General features: G+C 30.7%; 2 protein-coding genes across 2 annotated transcripts; both read right to left on the reverse strand.

Annotated features, from left to right (window-relative positions):
* Nucleotides 1-581: 581 nt before the first annotated feature.
* Nucleotides 582-3,214, reverse strand: LOC107008927 (cyclin-B1-2-like). Its single transcript, XM_015208143.2, has 4 exons — nucleotides 3,011-3,214; nucleotides 2,833-2,933; nucleotides 1,893-1,990; nucleotides 582-837 (listed from the first exon to the last, which is right to left on the reverse strand). The coding sequence occupies exons 1-4, from the start codon at nucleotides 3,134-3,136 to the stop codon at nucleotides 737-739; spliced, it is 426 nt and encodes a 141-aa protein (XP_015063629.1). The 5' UTR covers nucleotides 3,137-3,214; the 3' UTR covers nucleotides 582-736.
* A 13,275-nt stretch (nucleotides 3,215-16,489) lies between these two features.
* Nucleotides 16,490-17,670, reverse strand: LOC107010808 (transcription factor CYCLOIDEA-like). Its single transcript, XM_015210083.2, has 2 exons — nucleotides 16,804-17,670; nucleotides 16,490-16,721 (listed from the first exon to the last, which is right to left on the reverse strand). The coding sequence occupies exons 1-2, from the start codon at nucleotides 17,483-17,485 to the stop codon at nucleotides 16,681-16,683; spliced, it is 723 nt and encodes a 240-aa protein (XP_015065569.1). The 5' UTR covers nucleotides 17,486-17,670; the 3' UTR covers nucleotides 16,490-16,680.
* Between the last annotated feature and the right edge of the window lie 2,986 nt (nucleotides 17,671-20,656).

Consider the following 20,656-nt stretch of genomic DNA (forward strand, 5'->3'; position numbering starts at 1 on the left):
TTTTTTTTTTTTTTTTCTTTTAAAGGGTGGATGCTGTGTGTAGTAATGGAATTTTGCAAAGGGAGCAACGTGCAATGTGTTTGTATAAAATACAAAACACTGAGCCATTATTGTTCATCAATAAATTATTACTTGATTTGTCCTAATTACATGTTAACATTCTTATCACTTGTTCATTGCAATCCTACTACTCTTGTTGGACTGAAATCAATTGATAATCTTATGCTAAAAACTAATCAATATAATAGTGGAAAAGACTTGTTTTTGTTTGTTCATTATTTTATACTTCGAATGTGCTTTATAAAAATCATGATTGGTCCTTGATCTTCGATTGGCAATGAGTGTTTTCTCTCTTCGTCATTTCCTTCTCTATGGCACTTTGGTTATGCTGCTTCCTTTTACCCCAAGGATGTACATACGATTTGGTTCACGGAAGGAGATGGGATCAATCCTTAGTGATCCAATCGCAAGGCTTTCTTTAATCAAACATGAAAAGATAAGGAAGGGGTTGAGTTGGATCTGGCTACTGGTACTGGTTTTCGGATTAACAGAAGACACAAACAAAAGTAAGAAAGAAATAATTGGAAGAAAATAGAAAAGCTAAAAACAACATTAATTACGTGTTTCCAAATCCAGCTGATATTAAAAATACCCAAGACACAAGGCTTATAGGAGACGACAAGTACACAGCAGCAGTATTACAAGTTACAGAGTTTCTCAATCAATTGCAAAGGATTCAAATGAAACTGGGACACACAGGTCCCTTAGAAAGCCCAAGGCGAACTTCCACGCCATGATGCATGTCAACTGGACGAAAGCTCTCAGATTCCTTAGGATCTGTAAGAAGCATCAAGAAACACGTACCAAGTTAAAACCACAAGTATATACATAATACAGCCATACTCAAAAATGAAAGTCAAGTCAAAAAAAACTAATGGCATGCAACAGCAACCCCCCTCCCTCACCAAAATCTCAAAAATATCTCCGGAAACTCCACAACACAGCTGGTTATTAGAAGCAGAACCTACTGCCAGCAGTCACTTGGCATAAGAAACATATGGAAAGTAACACCCCAAAAATAAAGCTATCAACTGAGATGACGTTAGAGGGAAACTAGTACTTTATGCACTGAAGAACTTGGTGAAAAACCATGGAAATTTTACATTAGCATCAACAAGTTCCAGGAAGTGGGAGGAATTGGTTGGCACAAGTTATTACATTATTTACAATGGAATCAGCTGGCATCCATCTGATGTCAAATTATCTCAATTAAGCAGTAGATCAGGTCTAATCAGGCTGAGCAGGTTGCCTAACTTCTACTTCCAGAGAAGCAACTCTTACCTTGCATTAGTTCAGAGAAAAACGAGAATAAATTTCTTTGTATATGAGACTAACTACTCCGTATGTTTTATTTAATATGACACACTTTTCTTTTTCATCCATTCCAAATATAGACACATTTCTCTACACGCTCTTTAGTTCTGACACTCCTCCTAACCTTTACTGATATGCTTCTATTGGAATGATATAACCATGTTGAAGACATATATTTCAAGGCAATTAAAAATGTTCTGTGCATTTAACTTATATGTCATAGAATTTAGTATCCAGCCTGAGATCGTCATATAAAATTTTACAGAGAGAGTAGATAGTTAGAACTTGCCCATATTAAACAGTTCTATTAGACCTTAGAGACGTGCCATAAGCAATCTTGCTCCAATATCTTATGAGTTAATGGCAACCAAACAAAAGCCATATTCATTAAAGGCTTCTTCCATGGAACCAAACAAGTTGGGGTATTATGAGTATTCATCATGAATGGACAAGTTTTTATGTTAGCAGCATGTTAAAAATAATTTTAATGAGATAGTATATCATAAGGATTTCAATACCATTAAGGTAGTCCTCAAAAGCAAAGTCCTCTAGACCTCCGGTTAGGGATTCTAACCCAATCATTGAAGATGGTATTGCCCCTGGTGGCCTCTGAAATCTGCAAATTAAGAAGGGAAAAGAAATTCAGCAAAAAGGGAACCCACAAATTCTGTGTCAAACAGACTCGCTCCTGCATTAGTACTATTGTTCAAAACCCCAAAAGAAAAGTTAAGTTTCAACAGTTGCACCAAACAAAGAGAGAAACAACATGCAGGAATTTACAGAGAGAATCTGCTAATGAGCTGTATCTAGTCTGACAGAAATCTTCATGGACTTGGAGGATGAAACTAGAGGCGTTTATCAAAGCCTTATTTATTTCTAAACGAAGCAAGTTTACACTTGCTTTTTTAGCCCTAACTAGCTTATCTTCCCTCATAAAACCTTTGGCTTTACCAGTTTTCTTGTGAAAGTTCCCATTTATACTCAAAGTAATTTGACTTTATGGGTGAATTACTAACCTCTGCCAGTTTGGCAACTGAATAGACCTCCTTCATTCCCTCTCTCAATTAATCCAAACAAACACCCTTTTCTACCTATACAAAGGGGGAGAACTCCTAACATAATATAACACAAATCAACTTAACAAGGGAATTCAATTTAATTGGTCGAAATCCAAAGAGGAGAGGGAAAATGAGTCAAAAACTATGAGCATGGAAAACCCAATAAATTTGACCATAAAACGAAAGGTTAAGATTGAGGCATATAAATTAGTTCCGCTCAATTCAAGTCCAGTTTAACTTTCACAATCAAAAAGGACTAAACCCTAGTGAAGCACAAAAAGGGGGTTTCGCAATCAAAACCCTTTCAATCACCACAGAATTCGAACCAAACTAACACTATAGCTAGAGTCTAACAATGCGTTGAGAGATATAAAACTACGAGTAACAAACAAACACTAACCTCGAAAGAATTTGGCGATCGAGCTCTAACTTCATAGGGAAAGCCGACCCGTAGGTGTTTGCAAGTATCTTCCTCTTCATTTCCTGTTGCCTAGCCTTCGTCTGTCCCCAAAGGAGAAATCAGAAACGTACGTGTATAGGCAAAAAAATCAATAATAGCTAGGAGAAAGGAGAATTACAGAGTGATAAGCAGACTCGAGAGGATGAGATCCGACGATGTCGCTCTTAACACCATGAAGCCCGAATCGAAACGCATCGTTTCTCACTCCTCCAATTTCGTGTGCGATCTTCTTTGAATCTTCCATTGCTCTTCTACGTCTTCTTCTTCTTCTTGCTCTGTAAGAGTAATTCAAGGAAACAAATCTTTCTGAACAAGAAAAGGAGCAAGACTGAGGTTACAGCCTTTTGTCATGGTGTAATTGGGCCTCTTAGTTGTGGGCCGTCTTATTGCTTGTTATGGTGTAACTGGGCCTGTTAGTTGTGGACCCGTCTTATTGTTTATTATGGTAATTGGGCCTCTCATTGTGTCTAATATTGTGGCTTTTAGACATGCTATTTAAAGCATAGCCTCAGAATTTCTTTTATAGCCTTATGACAAAATTCATAATAAATACTAGAAGAACTGTGATTTGGATACTTGTACAGCTATATGGGAAAAAGAAAAATAAAACGTTTGTGGATTTATATATTGTATAAATATAAATAAAAGTAGACGGATGATTAACTTATGTGTACTATACACAAGATTATCTCCTAGTATTTAGTGTAAGAGAGGTTTAATTTATCTTAAATGGACTTAAATAGAGCAAAGTGGATTCATAAGAACATTGTTATCCGCGGCGGATTCATACGGGGCGAGTTTGTGGGGGTTAAGCTCAACCAACCCCACACCATTATCATCTCTAAGCTTTCACCTGAAACCCCTCGATAAAAGATTACAATATATGTAACATTTTCTTAATTATTTTCTATGTGCATATATAATTTCTTAATATCATGGATACATGACTTAACACTTTGTTTGAATGAATGTTGCAATATTGTTTCATAATATATCAAATTGTATTGTATCGTATGATATTGTTTTGATATATACATTGATTGGATAAATTGAATTGTCCTGTGTCACATCATAAAGTCACATATCAATAATTTGAATGATAAACCTAAAAGAAAAATAGGGAACAAGGTAAAATTAATATGAAAAGGTAAGATAAATATGAAATATGATTATTAAATAATAAACTAGACAAAATAAGAAGAAGATATTAAGATAACGACACGATCACATCAAATTAGTCATTACATAAAATAGGTTTTTTCATTCACCTAACGATGAATTTAAGATATAGGATATAATAAAATTTAAATACCAATCAAAATAAATATTATATTTAAAAAATAATATAACGGATAATGAAGTGTAAGAATTGTCTGGATTATTGAAAAGGTTCAACATTCAGTTAGAAATTTCAAACTTAAACCGTAGACACTATCTTTTAATTTAGAAGCTGTGATTCAAATCCAAGCACTATATGAAAACTTTAGAAGTGATGATGGTCGAATCTCGTAGGTATACACAAGTATAGTCTGGATGTCGTGTTTCTCTAAATAAGTTTTATAAGATACAACTCCTCTGTATCCTTGCACGGTGAAGAAGAGTGTGTGAACAAAAATAATTACTCTATTTGTTTATCTTAACTATTATTTAGATATTTTGTTATATTAATTTTTAAATATTTTAAGTTGTTATCCTAGTTTCGAATTATTCAAATTCTATTTTTTAAATTATATATATTTTAAAAAAAAATCTTGTTCAAATTTACATAAACTTTAATTAATTTGACTCTCATACTTTGGATCAGCAATCGTAGGGAGGTTCACTCAAATCTCTTTTGAATATTATATTATTTATGGGAGAAGGGTCAAATATGCCCCTAAACTATTTGAAAAGGTTTAGATATACCTTCCGTTTAAAGTTTGGTCCATTTATATCCTCGCCGTCCAACTTTTGGTCTACATATGCCCTTTTGGGCGTTAGTTGGCCAACTCGGAATATCCAACTCATTTTACTTTTATTTAAATGTCAAATGGATTTTCCACGTCATTTTATGTAGTATCACTTGACATTTATATTCAAGGGAAAAGGGTCAAATATGCCCTTAAACTATTCGAAAGGTCTAGATATACCCCTGTTTAAAGTTTGGTCAATCTATACCCTCGCGTCCAAACTTTTGGTCTACGCCCTTATGGGTGTTAGTTGGTCAATTCGAAATATCCAACTCATTTTACTTTTCTTTAAATGCCAAATGGATTTTTCACATCATTTTTATATATTATTACTTGACATTTATATTAAAAGAGAAAGGGGTCTTTTATGCCCCTAACTATCCGACCTAATTTTGAAACACATATACGACCCGTCTTTTAAATAATTTATACAACCCGACCCTTTTTTTAAAATACCCTATATGGGTCGGATTAGCGCATAATTGAACCATTTAAATGGCGAACACTATCGTGCTCTGATTGGAACCGCCGAGGAATCAATGGCACGACAACTAAAGGAAGGAAGTCGAGGTTTGAAAAGCGTTTTGGCGCAACGCAGAGCTGGAGGCGCAAACCTGGAAGGCAAGGGCTAGAGCAGAGGAATTCACCGCAACAACGTTATAGACACAACTGCAAGCTGCAGCAGGCGATGATGATGTAAATAACAAAATAATTCACACATATATGAGTCGGATTAGGGGCATAATTGAACCATTTAAAAGACGGTCGTATATGTGTTTTAAAATTGGGTCGGGTAGTTAGGGCATAAGTGACCCTTTTCTCTTTTAATATAAATGTCAAGTGATAATATATATAAATGATGTGAAATCCCTTTTGGCATTTAAAGAAAAGTAAAAGGAGTTGGATATTTCGAGTTGACCAACTAACACCCATAAGGGCATATGTAGACCAAAAGTTGGACGCGAGGGTATAAATGGACCAAACTTTAAACAGGGGTATATCTAGACCTTTCGAATAGTTTAGGGGCATATTTGACCCTTTTCCGTTGAATATACATGTCAAGTGATAATACATAAAAATGACGTGAAAAATCCATTTGGCATTTAAATAAAAGTAAAATGAGTTGGATATTCCGAGTTGGCCAACTAACGCCCAAAAGGGCATATGTAGACCAAAAGTTGGACGGCGAGGGTATAAATGAATCAAACTTTAAACGGAGGGTATATCTAAACCTTTTCAAAAAGTTTAGAGACATATTTGACTCTTTTCCCTATTATTTATACATAGTTAAAATAGTGATTCTAACCTCTTTTGGCTACTTTATATATTTATTTTTTAAAATTTTGAACAACTTGTTAAAAATTTTGATTCCGCCATTAATAAAGTTAAAAATAAAATTGAAATTGCGGGAGTATCTCTGATTAGTCTCGTCCAAGGGTACATTTTAAATTGATCTGTAAAACCTAAAGCTATGTAACATAAAATAATATGATTTGACGTGAGTAAAATAATAGAGTATGCAGGTAACTCATTAAAAATAACCATTGATGGCTAACCTAAGAATAAGCAGCTCCAACGTAAATATTTGTGCATAATATATTCGGTCAATTTTGCAGATTAAAATATTCAACAAAATCCAGAATCCATTAAACTAATTAAACAAATCTCACCTGTCTCATCTGGTCTGTGCTTTATGAGCATGCTTCAAATTAAATCCAATCATGTTGTACAAGGTTTCGAATATTATAAGAATTTATTTTTCGTGTCTTAAAGTACATTCGGTAATAATATATATATATATATATTTTAATATTTTTCTATTAAGTATTTTAAGAAATTATAACTTAAATTAAGAAAAATAACGAATATGAAGAGAGTGCCTATAAATATATTAACTAAAAACAGAACTAAAATAACAGTGACTATAAATATATGAAATAAAATAAACTTTGAAAAAATTATGAAAAATTAAATTTGAATTAATTTACTTTTTTGATGCTAGTAATTGAGGAAATACTAAATATTTTTTAGTCAATTTGATAATATTAAAATATTGAATGATATGAGTACTTTAAATACTCAATCCTAAAAACAATTTTAGTTGTTGAGATAAAAAATTGTTTATAGTAATTCTTTTATATCAACATCTTAAGAAAATGAGGAGAAAAAAAACTAATTGAGAGTAGGAAAATAAGAAAATGAAAGAAAAGAGAGGTGAGTAGGAGGTAAATGGTAAAGGTAAAGAAGCGATCGATATCCAAGTATCAACTAATTAATAGAAGGTCCCCAACTATTGTTGGTTGTATCTGTACCATTGTAAAAAATTTCCAACATGAGTAGTGGTGGAAAAGTTGAGATTCATTTCTTCTGACCAACATGAGTTGTGGTGGAATAGTTGAAATTCCTGTTTTTCTGGCTAATATGAGTTATGGTGGAATGATTGGAGTTTTCATTCTTAATCAGAGAACCCTAAGGGTTAAGAATTCTGAATTTAAAAAAATATATATTAAAAAAGCCGTCCTAAAAAATTGATCGAATTTTAATTAGTGAGGCTCCATATCGAATACCTCGTTGGAAACCAAAATAATACGTTTCCTCCGTGCTTCTCTCTACATCTTTAATAGGAGTTATTAACAAAGAGTAGATTTTTCCTTTGGATTCCGGTGCTAATATTTTGTTAATTACACATTTCTTTTCGAGGATATAAGGTACAGGTTAAAACTAGGTGGTGAATCTTTTATTTTGTAGAATCGTATTTGTACAAAAGATGTCATTAATAAAATATTAAAATATATCAACCTGCAGTATTTGTCTATGTTAAATTAAATATAGGAGTAGTACTCATTACATGTCTGCCTTAATTTGACCCAAGAAGTGAAATAAATAGAGTAATTAAATAAGAGGATTGTGACTCACGGGTCACCATCAGAGCATAAGTCTGACCAACTGACTTAACATTGGTTAATAAACTTAAGGTAACACCTCATAACTTATATTTTACTACTAGAACTTTCTCCTAAAATAATAAAGCTTTGATCTGGAAAGGAGATTCATCAGAAGCAACTTTTGAACAAGTTCAAGGTAAGTACATGAATATAATTTCTTTCTAACATTATAATTTTTAATATTCTCTCCTACTTCGCATTAGTTTGTATCTATATATGTTCTTTCAATTTTAAATATGCACATTAGTTTGTATTTATATATGTTTTTTAATTTTGAATATGCAAAAGTAGATATCCACGCGAAGGACGCCATGTAGGACGTGCATTTTTCGGTTGAATGCTACATATTTAATTATCTAATTTTATTTCTAACTATTTAAAATTGAAAAATATAAACATCAAGTTCAACAACAAAATTGTTTCTCATGTCTAATTATGCCTAATAGCATATTAACATGTTTGATCCGTGTGGTACATTTGTTGATATCATTACGTAGAATGAGTTTTTGGCTAAAATTATTCCTCAAATATGACTTAAAGATAAAGTACATTCTTATATTATACAAATGAACAAAAAGTTGCAAGTTTATTCCTTCTGTCTAAATTTTTTGGAAACCCACGTCACCAACCAAAACAAAATGTGTCATGTTGAATGAAAAAATGGTCGCATGGTTAAGCTAAGAAAGTTGGGATTTTTTTTCTTCTAATTTTAACAAATTAAGGGTTTAAATCATATTCAAATCAAATATATTCAAATTCTAAATATTCTTTGTAAAAAATATAGCCAAATATAAACTCCTACTTCAAAATTTTCAAATAAAGTAATTCTTTTTCTTTTATTTTCATATCAAAACGCTACGTAATTTCATTAAAAATTTCCAACATTTATATACATTGTATAAAATGTGACTTGCATTGTATACGAGGTTGATATGTACTAAAATGGTCTCGGGAGCTCATAGCCCCCAAATGTGTATAAGCTGAATAATTGTATGTCTCATAATAAGCTGATTTTTTCCTCCCAAATATACTGTAACTGAAAGTTACTGCTCATATTGCTAACTACAGCGATCAAGGGCTAAAATTGGTTTATTCACTTGACTCTCTACCTACTCTTACTTCTGATCAACTTTCTTTAGAGTAATATTTCACTATCAACATTCAAAATAAGAGCTATGGGGAGTGGATTGTGTGCTTGATTTTTAAATCAAAGTTGAGGATCATCCAGATCCAAAAGAAAAAATTTAGCTTAGAATATGAGAATAATTTATTTTTTCTAGTTTTAAATTGTTAGTATTGTATAGTCCATTAACTTCACGCTAAACATTCTAATTTTATTTTATACTTATTTATTACTATAATATAAAGATCTTGTACGGAATCAAATTATTAAGTATTATCGATCTTAATATTACAAGTGCAAAAATAATGTAATATATAGTTATCTGGTAGTACGTAGTCAAAGAAAGAGCAAGCAAATTTTATGAGGGCCAAATGATTTGTATTGAAAGTTTGTTGTTTAGTTAACTGGGAGAGGATCAATAAAAAAAGGTTTTGCAGGAGTTACAGTGAAACTGAATAGGACATTGACACATTTACATTAATGAACAGTATTGCCACATACAACAACAGTAGCTAAACAACGAGGTAAATATCCCTAAATATGGGGTGATAAAATTAAAATACAAAAATATGTAATGACAATTTACAAGCCATTTTCTATAATATGTGGTAATTGGTAATATAGAGAAAAAAAAATTATCTTAAATTTATGAAAAAGATAAATGAATCTTTATACCATTAGAAGCGGTTTAGTAGTTGGTTAGGAAGTAAATTATTCGTAAATAAATAACAATATCATGTTTGAAAATTGGTATAGAATTTTAGGTGTCTTATACTCCATTCCTTTATTTTTGATTGTCATAGTTTCTTAATTTAAAGTCAAACTATATAAAAACTTTGTTTGATATTTTGCCATATATTTTCTCATCATAGTGATATACAAAAATTGCAATTAATTGTATTTTTTGTATAGTTTTTGAATATCTAAATTTTTTATTTAAAATATTTGATAAAGGTAATCAAATTTAACTTTGAAATTAGTCAAATTAACATTCATAAAGCATTAACATAACAAATAAAAATAGACGGAGAGAGTATAAATTTCAAACACATAAAGTACCATGTTTGGTTGCTACCTTATAAATCTTATAATCACACATAACTAATACTAATAGTACATGCAAGTATCTATTTCTTATTTTATTAGGATAGAAAATAGAATGACTTATACTTTATATATATATATATATAGTCTTATGTCTTGAAAAATAATATAATTATCTTTTGTTGTTACGGTAGAAGTGATAATTAAAAATCTATATTTAGCGTTTGGTCAGAATTTCAAAATGTTCTTGGCATATCATATTTGGGTGAAGATTCACCATATTTTTTGCCCCAAATTTGTTCAATAATATCTAATTATTTTTAAAGTTGTAAAAATTATTACAAATATCTATAAATTTGTATTATCATTTTATAATGAATATATTCTGTTAAAAATAACCTTATAACATAATGAGAAAATGGTCAAAAGTCCCTCTAATATATATTCGGGTTTGAAACTACCCACCTTAATTTTACGGGAGTCCTATCACCTCTCTGAACTGTCTAAAACTGAAATAGTTTCACCCTTGAAAAGCACAACCACATCTATACTGATGTGTGAAATTCGCGTTCGACAGTGGAAATTTAATTTTTTTTTTTTTAATTTTCTTATAATTCCTTCCCTTTTTCCTATACTCTTCCAATTTCTTCATATCCTAAAGCAATTTCTTTCCCAATTCCTTAAAATTTCTAAAGTAAATTCACCATTACTTTAAAAATCAAAGTCCATTAAAATTGGATTTTGAGGAACAAGAGAGAGATGAGAGGAGGTGTGGGGGGTTTTTGCTGGTGTTTTGAGTTTCGCTGGAGGCGATGACAATGGTGGCGTTTCGTCGGAGGTAGTGACAATGTTGGCGTTTCATCGGAGGCAGCGACAATGGTGACATTTCATCGGAGGAAGCAACAATGGTAACTTTTCACTGATAGTAGTGGAGAGAGGAAAACTAAAAAAAGTGAGGGGAGCGAAATAGAGAGGAAGAACAAGTGCAAATTCTCTCCGGAAAAATGAGGAAGAAACTTGTAATTGGTTGCTTGAGATTTGAGATTGATAATTAAAGATCTATAAAATTAAATCTTATTTGAGAGTTCAATTGGGTTTAATGTAAACTTAAATTGATTTTTTTTAAATATGATCCAAATCCCATTTTTAGGTGATATAAATAGATCTCATTTTACTTTTAATTGATTTGAATGGTTTATAAAAATTTCTTACATGAGATTTTGAAACCTTGTGTGAAATCAACCATGGTGAATCCGGTGAAGATGGTGGTGGCAATGATGGTTTGGAGATGGTGAATGGTGGAGGAATTTGATCATTATTACTATGTAGAAGAAGACAAAAAAAAAACACATATATTCTTAAAAATAGATATTAAAAAGAGAAAAGAGAAAAGACATAAAGTTACTTCTAAAGTTGTCTCGAATTTTAATAAAGACACCTTAACTTCGAAGACGTCCTATTACCCCATAAAAGTATTGAAAATCTTTGTAAAAGAGTCATTTTGACTCATTTTCTCTACTGTAAACAGACGCGTGGTGCTCACTCTTTTTATTAATTTTATTCTAATTAATTTCTTTAAACCCGACCCGATCCAAATCGTTTCAAAAAAGAAAACTCTTGTTCTCCATTGTTCATTTCTTAGTTTCTCTCATCATTTTCTTCAATCATAAGCATTGTTAAAGATCATCTCCTACAATTTTGATCATTGCTGATCAAATTTCTTGAAAAACTAGTGGAGTATACAATGAACTGAAGAATACATGTTAGAATAGTAAAAATAGCAAATCGATTCAGCTGCAAATTAAACCCTCATCGGCATGTATATCAGAAAATTTGCTTGTGATTTCAATGAGGAAGAATAATTCGTTGAAATCGATAGTAATGGTATTCGGAGCCATTTCTTTTGAGTGGCTGGTGACTGGGTTTGTTGTCAAACCATGGCTTGATAAAAGCTTCCATGGACAAGTCTTGGATGTTATCTTGCGACCCCGACAATGACGCTGCCGATCAAAGTTCAGAAGTTGGCAAGTCCCAGGTCGATGTTGATCCTCCCGAACAAACAACTAATGAGAGTTTGGTTTGATTTTTGGATTCTCAAAAATAAATGAAATTAAGAAGAAATGAAACCTCGGGGAACTTTAAACTAGCTTTTTGGATTGAAATTAAAACTAATTCATACCTTATTGAGTTGATTTCATCAGCTCTAACATAGAGTACTTGACTCTTTTGTTAGGGAAGAAGATGGATTGGAATGAAATAAATAATTAATAAAGAAAATAACTTAGATGTGGCAGTTATTAATTGGGTTTTGGCATTAAAAAGGGATCTTCACGCGCATCATGAGCGTGTTCTCAAACATAATGAGAAAATGGGTTAAAATGGTCCTTTTATAAAAATATACAATACTTTTGTGGGGTAATAGGACGTTATCAAAGTTAAAATGTCTTTTTAAAAAATCGAAACAACTTCAATAGTGATATTATATGTCTTTTCTCTATTAAAAATAAAGTTTTAATATTAAATTTTGTGCTCACTCTCTCAAAAAGAGTGAGATACACTCATTTTGTCAGCTAAGCGTTTAGGGAGGTAGTAATTTCAGTTTTACAAACTTCAGGGGGTGATAGGACCCCTGTAAAGTATGAGTGTGTAGTTGGGAATCCGGCTATAGATTGGGAGGGGAGGGGGGCTTTTGACCATTTTCTCTAACATGATTGATAACAATCAAAAAAAAAAAGTATGGACAAGAGCAACACAATAATCGCATACTTAAACTTGTCACTGATTCAATTAAAATTATAACCCATTTAAAACAAATAGGTCTTGTTTTTCAATCTTATCACTCAAATTAGAACTCCTATATTTTTTTGGAGGTAATATAACAAATATTAATTTGAATTAATAAATGACAAACATTTTTTTTTATAAAATATAAAGTTAGGGGTAATTTTTGAATTTTTTAAAAAATTTCAAATGTTAGAACTTGGACAAAATACTATTTTTTTTCCTAGTATTTTGGAACTTAAGATTCTTGATAAATAAATTTGCCAAGTTATATAGCTAAACACCATTTTTCAAGTATTTTCTCAAATTTTCTTGGGATCAAACAAGTCCTTACATTAGTAAACAAATAAAAGAAAACAAAGAGTGTATATGAATAACTTTACCGTGGATACTTCCGAGTAGCAACAAAACAACCCTTAGTGCATGTAAAAGTAGGGCGATTTAATATTTTTTAGGAACTAAAGTCGCGTTCCAATGAGAGGCCTTAATTATTTTTTGTTGCAAAAAAACATTCATATATATAGATATAATTCACTTGAAGTTTACTTTTTAATGATCTAAGAGCATATTTCTTTTGTTATAAAGACTCATGTTTCTTTTTCTTTTTAGAATAATCGGATTCATATTTTCTAATTATTGACATATTTTTTTATTCTAATAAATAATTTAAAAGATAACAAATGTATATATACATAGTAAATAACTAGCCTAACAACATAGACGAAAACAATACTTAAAAAGTAGGGATATACAAAATCGAACCGCAAATAGAGTCAAATTGAAAAAAATTCGACTAGTGGTTTGGTTTGACTTGGTTTGGTGTTTTGGAAGAAAAAAATCCGACTATATTTGGGTTGGTTTGATTTCAACTAAAAAATATCAATCCGAGACCAAACCAACCCGACATTATATATATAATTTTTTAAAATTTTATTTTATATGTAAAAATACTTACTTTGATATAATTTTTAAATATTTCTTATACTTTTTCATAGTTTTTATTTTAATATATTTATTTCATGTTTGGAAGTTAAAATTCTTAATGATCTAATAAAGATTATAGTTCATACATGTTGGTAATTATAATAAAGTTTAAATAAAAACAGATTAATACTAATGCTACAAGAAAATCAATTCAACACTAAGAATGATAATAATATTGAATATTTGTTTTTTAGTTTTACATAGATTTAGACAATTATGATTCATGATCTAATTTTACTTTGTTTTAATATTTAGTCATGTAACTAATACTTACTAAACTTATTTTAGCATGATTTTGTACTTAAATTATGATCAATTTCATTATGACTTATTGATTGACAACATTTGTTTTACGCGATTTTTTTTTTTTGTTGGATATTTTAGTGTCATTAATCATATCATATTTTTTTGTTATTTTCTTGAGAAATGATTTAGATAGTTGCATTTTGGTAGGATTAAAGAAATATTTGAAGTATAAGTAAATTATATGTTTATATGAATACTTTATCGAAAAAACCTGGAATTGAAAACCCCGAATTTTATAGGTTTGGTTTGGTTTATAAATTCAAAAATCCGATACAAATGGTTTGGTTTGATATCTGAAAAACCCGAACCAACCCGGTCATGTACACCCCTACCTACTTAAAAGAATGAAAAAATAAAACCTAATTTTAATAATTAGATAAATTGATTTGAGAGTACTGGTTTGATGGTTGATTGTTGAATATGCTTTTTGAAATACTTGTTTGATGGTTCAATATACTTTTCTACACTGTAGCAGTGTATTTTGTCTTTAAGAACAATTTAGTCAACCAATCTCTTATAAAAACAACAAGAAATATTGAAGTATACTAATGACTTAGAAAGAACCATTAAAAGTATATTGAGTATTTTAGAGAAACCAATGCAAGATTGTTAGGTCACGAAAAAAAAAACTATTGATGAAATGTAGGCCTCAAAAAATAAAGGTACCCTTTTGCACCATCAATATATAGAAGTTAGATCCTTATCCTAAAAAGAATAGAAAAAAATAAAATTAAATCACCTATTATAAAAGGTTAAATTTTTAGTTACATTATTAAATATTTTAAATTGATCATGCAATGGAAATGGCACAAAGAATGGAGAAAGTTAAAATTTTCAGTTATTTGATCATTTTTTAACCATAAGTGTATGTATGTCGAAGAATACTTTAAGAAGAGAAGGAGAAGAGGAAATAGGACGAAAAGGGTATGAAATAGGTTGCTTGTAGAGATTGCGTGACCAAAGAATATGAAGTAGTATTACTTTAATAGTACTATAGATAAGAAAAATGGAGAAAGTTGTTTTGAGAAAAGTGAACAAAATTGGGATAAATACACACAGAAAGAAGAACAGTTAACTTGAAACAGAAAAAGTATGAACCTTGGCATCTTTAATTTTTAAGATAATCTCTATCTGGTTCTGCTGGTGCAGCAGAGTTCCAGGTTCTTAAAACTATATATCTAATGAAAATTGTACTATTGTTGGTGACGGTTTAGTTGAACTCATAACTTTCAACGCAGAACGTAAAAATTTCTATGCGCGAGCTCTCACTACAACCTAAATCAGCTCTTAATTTGGACTATAAATCAACCCTACTATCCATACGCATCTAAAGAAAATCAGAAAAAGGCCAACTTACAGAAAAATAAAGGAACAAAAATGGTTCTGTAACTTGATCCAATCACAACAACAGAATGTTACTAACATGTTTCTTATGACTAATTGAGACTTTGAGCAGACAAAATATGCATTCTAGCTAGGTTAAATATCACATTGGAGTATAATAGATTGAATTAATATCAAATCTTGATCAGTTTTGTCATTTGAGCTAAGTTGATTAAAATTATGAATTACAATAGCTAGGGTTAGTATGCTGTAAGCAATTGTTGAACTTAATTATCAGAGAGAACATTGTGACTAAATGACTGCACCAGTTCTTCCATGGTTAAGTTATCACTCAGCTTAAAATTTTACTTAAGCTGGGTTTTATACTTAAATTATGGTTTATTATATTTTCTTTGTCAAGATGGAAAATTACTGGACCTCCACCTAAAATGATTTCTATTAAGCTAAAGTTAAACATAATTTTACCTTATGTCTTTGGAATAAAGAAAACTTACAAATGATGTATCTGAGTTTGGGAGTCTCACCATGGATTTGTGCCCAAAATCTAGTTCATATAAGGAGACCATCCATCTTTTTTTTAATCCCACGGGACTCTTCAACACCCCCACTTCATACCTAGGCTAGACATTTGGTGCGTGAACAACTTAATCTAGGGGGCCATCATTGGTAAACATCAATTGGAATAGGTGTTAGCTCTGATACAATGCCCAAGTCCATATAAATAGACCACCTATCCCTTTCTTTTATCCCAATGGGGACTCTTCAACACTCACCCTATGCCCAAGATTGTACACCTGGTGGATGGACAATTTAATCTTGGGCCCATCATCGGTAAACATTAACTGGGATGAGTCATGCTTTGATACCATGTAAAAAAATAACTCTTGGATCTAACTAAACTCCAAAAAAGTAAATGATTAAGGATGGACTACATCAACCATCCTTTTTCATACCTCTTCAAAATCCAACTTAGGAGAAAATTAGACTTCGAATTGATTTCAGTTCAATGGACTGACTACCTGTTGATTCCCCAGATCGAATTCCAGGTAATGTTCTCTCTGGTTGCTTTTTAACTTCAATGAGTTGTTATTTTGCTTGTAATTATACAGTCCATTAAAAACTTGTAAAACTTTTGGTGTACTGGTTGATGCATAGATATAAAGTTTGAGTTACAAAAACAAAGTTTACAAGTAAGTACACAAAGACTTGGAGAGAAATTGGAAAAACAAAAACACATAAAGGGCACTTTATAGTTGTACCAAACCTAGAAATTAAACAGGAATGCTTAATTAGCTAGCTTACGCTGTTCCCTTCAGATTTGGCTTCCGTGATATGAATCCCATGCTTTCTGAACTGCAAATTAATGAAAAAAAAATATAAATATCGGAATGTCAATTAAATTGTGGAATTTATAAGAAGTATTTTAGTTTTTTACCTATCGGTAATGAGGTACAACAAATGGTAGATGCATCCATGGAACTCATGATTGTTGGATTAACATCGTCATGATTCCAATTTCGTGTAGAATTATTGTAATGTGAAGCTGTAGCTTCTCTATTCGGAGCAATTTGGGTCCAGATTTTCTTAATAGTTCTTTCTCTAGCTCTTGCTCTAGCCTTTGCCCTTGAGTCTCTCTCTTGCTTTGCTTTTTTTGCAAGAGGAACAATCATATCCTCATCACATTCCGAATTGTTATTATTATTATTATTATTAATAGATGAAGGAGTACTCTTCTTTGACACATCGTTGATGAGATCTTCAATGGCTAATTTAGACTTGGTGAATAGCCAATCAAGGGTTTTACTTGGTTTATCGTAACCAAGCATGTCTTGCAAATCAAAGAACTTACGAGCAACCCCTATCGACAACCTCACCCTCCGATCCCTATGCCCTTGTGATGTCAAAATCTTAGTGTGTCGATCCTTTTTCACTGGTTTTTTACGCTTGTTGTTGATGACGACATTGTTAGTTGCATACGAGTCGATTAAGTGACCATTTGCGGCTGCCAAGTAATGATGATGAGTAGGAAGGTCATGTTGATGAAGAAGTATTTGGTTGTTAAGAAAAGATGAGTGAAGAATAGGGTTCCCATTACTACTGTTTCCAAAAGGGAACATTTTTTTCTTTTATTTATTGTTGAAGAACAAGTTTACAGCTCAACTAAATACGAATAACTAGTAGTACAGACTACAGCATTATATTGGCCTTTCACAAGCTTGATGGGAGCCTATACTGTTAGAAAGAAAGCGATGAAGGAAATAATTTGAAGGGCTGAGACTACTTTCTTTTTTTCTTTTTTTTGTACTTGTGTTTCTATTTTTCTATCTTTTAAAGAACGTAACATTTATGTTCACATATCAACATCTACTAATATCAATCCCTTGAAAATGTGTAGTACTGTAAAAAAAATTAATTTTAGCCCTCATCCACTTTTAGACATGGAAAGTGATGGAAATCATAAAAATTGGCAGTGGCCACTGATGAAGAGCCTAAGGCAAAACATTTATGGACAAACACAAGATATTAATTTGATGGAACCCAACAAAAGCTTGGGGATACAAGATATTCCAAGCAAAACCATATATTATTGCTTTCGTCTCAATTTATGCTACACAATAATAACATATTTGTAACTTGAAGTTGTATTGTAAAATTTTGAAGAACATCCATAATCTTGTTTTCACTTTCTAGATATTTTTTGTTTTAGAAAAATCCTATTTTTTAAATTTCTGATAATAATCTTATTTAAATTATTTTTCATATTTAAATAATATTTCTAAAAAATAAAATAAATTCTAAATATTAACCGATAGTTAAATTTTAATTTTTATGATTAAATATATCATATAAAATGAGACGAAGATTAAGGTGTGGGGAGGGTTAAAAGGGCAGCAGTAGGTATAGGTGTATACGTTTTAAGTTTTAAGGCGGTGAGCTTTTTATATTTTGGAGTGTGTGAATAAATTGTGGATAGGTACTCGTACTTTTGTCTGTCATCCTAAGCAAACCGACAATTTTATCACTGTTTCTTTTTAGTAGTGTGGTTCCGTCAGAGTTCATTCAATTTACCATCAACCAAACCCTAATTTTATACATCTTCCTCAACAGTAAACCTAAAGTACTTTAAAAAAATTATTTTAAAAAATCCTCTCTTAAGATTCTAACCTCTCCTAGATCCTAGAACCGTTAAATATTGAACTAAGTAAATAAAATTGTAATGTTCTTTAATTAGCGTAACTAGGCTAATTTTGTATGTTGCGCTACAAACATCCACTTTTGTCCATATGAGTTCAATTAATAGTATTTTCTAAAAATGTATAATTAGGTCAGAAATAACTATATGTTACTGTGCATAAAAGGTGAAACTAACAACTTAAAAAGTAAAAAAAATGTCAGTATAGCTGCAATAAGAGGTTAAAATACTTGTACTAAGGAGTTGTTTGGTTAGGACGATTTATAATAGAGACTTTAAATTCTAAATCACTCTTGCTTCAAGCTTATTGCCAAAAATGGGTTATGTTATCGCTATTGTTCAACCTTATTATACCCAAAATTATAGTTGTGTTTGAATCTCAAATCGTGCTTAGATTGCAAATTTAGAACATTATAATCTAGAAGTATATAATTTAATTCAAAGCCATTTTATGAAGCCTTGCACCGAATTCGAACAAGAATAGCATATAAAAAGTTCGCTTTCATAGCTAGCAAACATGTTATACACATTTATTCAAGATTTTATACATGATTGTATACTCTTATATAATGTAGATATATTTATATGCTTTTAAGGTGCATACTGTTATTATATTATATAAATTTATAAATAGGTATATACGACACTGTTGAGGAAAAAAATTGATTGTGCAAACTTTAAAATATTACTATGTGGATGTAAACAGTTGTGTAGGCCAGCTGTATTTTTTCCACATTATAATCCCATGATAAATGTGTGTAAATATTTTGTCTCGCGTTTAATTAATTTTTAATTAATAATGTAGAGATCAATTACATCACAATTACGATATTATTTTTATCACACAATCTATGTACCCTTCTCGGTATAAAATAGCAAATGACGTATTTGCCCTTCTCCTTAGTATTTCTCTCAAGTTCCGGTTTAAATCAAAGACTTGTTTATATGAAAAATGTAGCATATAGTATGTAGTTGTCCTTGCAAATTTTTTTTATATATAATATAGAAGTTAGCACGATATCTTATTAATCAAAAGAATTGGACAATAATATTAAAAAATACTTATATAGCAATTAATGCTTTCAAATTTACACTACAACAAAACTGTGAATTACATGAAAATTTTTCTGAAAATTAGTATGAAAATTTGAGGAAAATAAGTTTCCTGCAAATTTTCATACTAATTCCCAAGCCAATCTCCATGTAATTCACATTATTTTTAGGGGGTTAGGCTCAAATATGTCATCAAACTTTTAGAAAAGACTCATTTATGTCATTCGTTAAAAGTTTGACTCATTTATGTAATTGTCGTTCAAGAAATGGCTCATTCATGCCATTATTTTTTAACAGTGATTTTGCAAAAACTATTTTGACACGTGGCCAATTGTAATTTTGCCACGTCATCAATTTTTGAAATGTTTTTTTAAAATAAAAATCAATTCAATTTTTATTCAGAATTTTGATTTTTTTATTTTAAAAATTACAATGAATTTTTTTTTGATTTTTTAAATAAAGAATCAAAATTCTCAATAAAAATTGAATTAATTTTTATTAAAAGAATTGATGATGTGGCAAAATTATAATTAGTCACGTATGAAAAATGGTTTTGCAAAATCATTGTTAAAAAATAATGGCATGAATGAACTTTTTCTTTACCAGTAATGGTACAGATGAGTCAAACTTTTAACTAATGACATAAATAAGCCTTTTATGAAAGTTTTATGACATATTTAAGCCTTTTTCCTTGTTTTTATATGTGTTTTTTTTTTTAGTATATTATGGAAAGATATTCCAATCACATAATTATTGTAAGGTAAAACATCAACAAAAAAAAGTAAAATTGCTCAAGCTAGAACATAGAAGAGGTTGTAAGATAGGAATTATGAATAATACCATGTCAACTTATCTCAATGAAGACATGACTTGATTCGAAACACCAGTGTCCTATCTACTTTAGAGGGCAATGATGGAGAATGTAGAAAACCTTTTTAATTTTTTCTCATTGTTTTATTATTGTGATAATTTTTTCTTTAAAATCAATAAATTTAATAGATAAAATGTCAGGTTTGGCCTCAAGGGTTAGCCTAACAAGCCT

Source organism: Solanum pennellii, chromosome 2 (assembly GCF_001406875.1).
Source record: "Solanum pennellii chromosome 2, SPENNV200".
Taxonomy (NCBI): domain Eukaryota; kingdom Viridiplantae; phylum Streptophyta; class Magnoliopsida; order Solanales; family Solanaceae; genus Solanum; species Solanum pennellii.

Bases quoted from the DNA above. Each gene is read 5' to 3' on its own strand.
- LOC107008927 (XM_015208143.2), bottom strand. From the start codon at position 3,136: ATGGAAGATTCAAAGAAGATCGCACACGAAATTGGAGGAGTGAGAAAC. The intron at 2,934-3,010 runs GTAATTCTCCTT...CTTTGGGGACAG, and splicing joins TCGAGTCTGCTTATCACTCT to ACGAAGGCTAGGCAACAGGA. The intron at 1,991-2,832 runs GTTAGTGTTTGT...CTTAATTTGCAG, and splicing joins GATCGCCAAATTCTTTCGAG to ATTTCAGAGGCCACCAGGGG.
- LOC107010808 (XM_015210083.2), bottom strand. From the start codon at position 17,485: ATGTTCCCTTTTGGAAACAGTAGTAATGGGAACCCTATTCTTCACTCA. The intron at 16,722-16,803 runs GTAAAAAACTAA...ATTAATTTGCAG, and splicing joins TTGTACCTCATTACCGATAG to TTCAGAAAGCATGGGATTCA.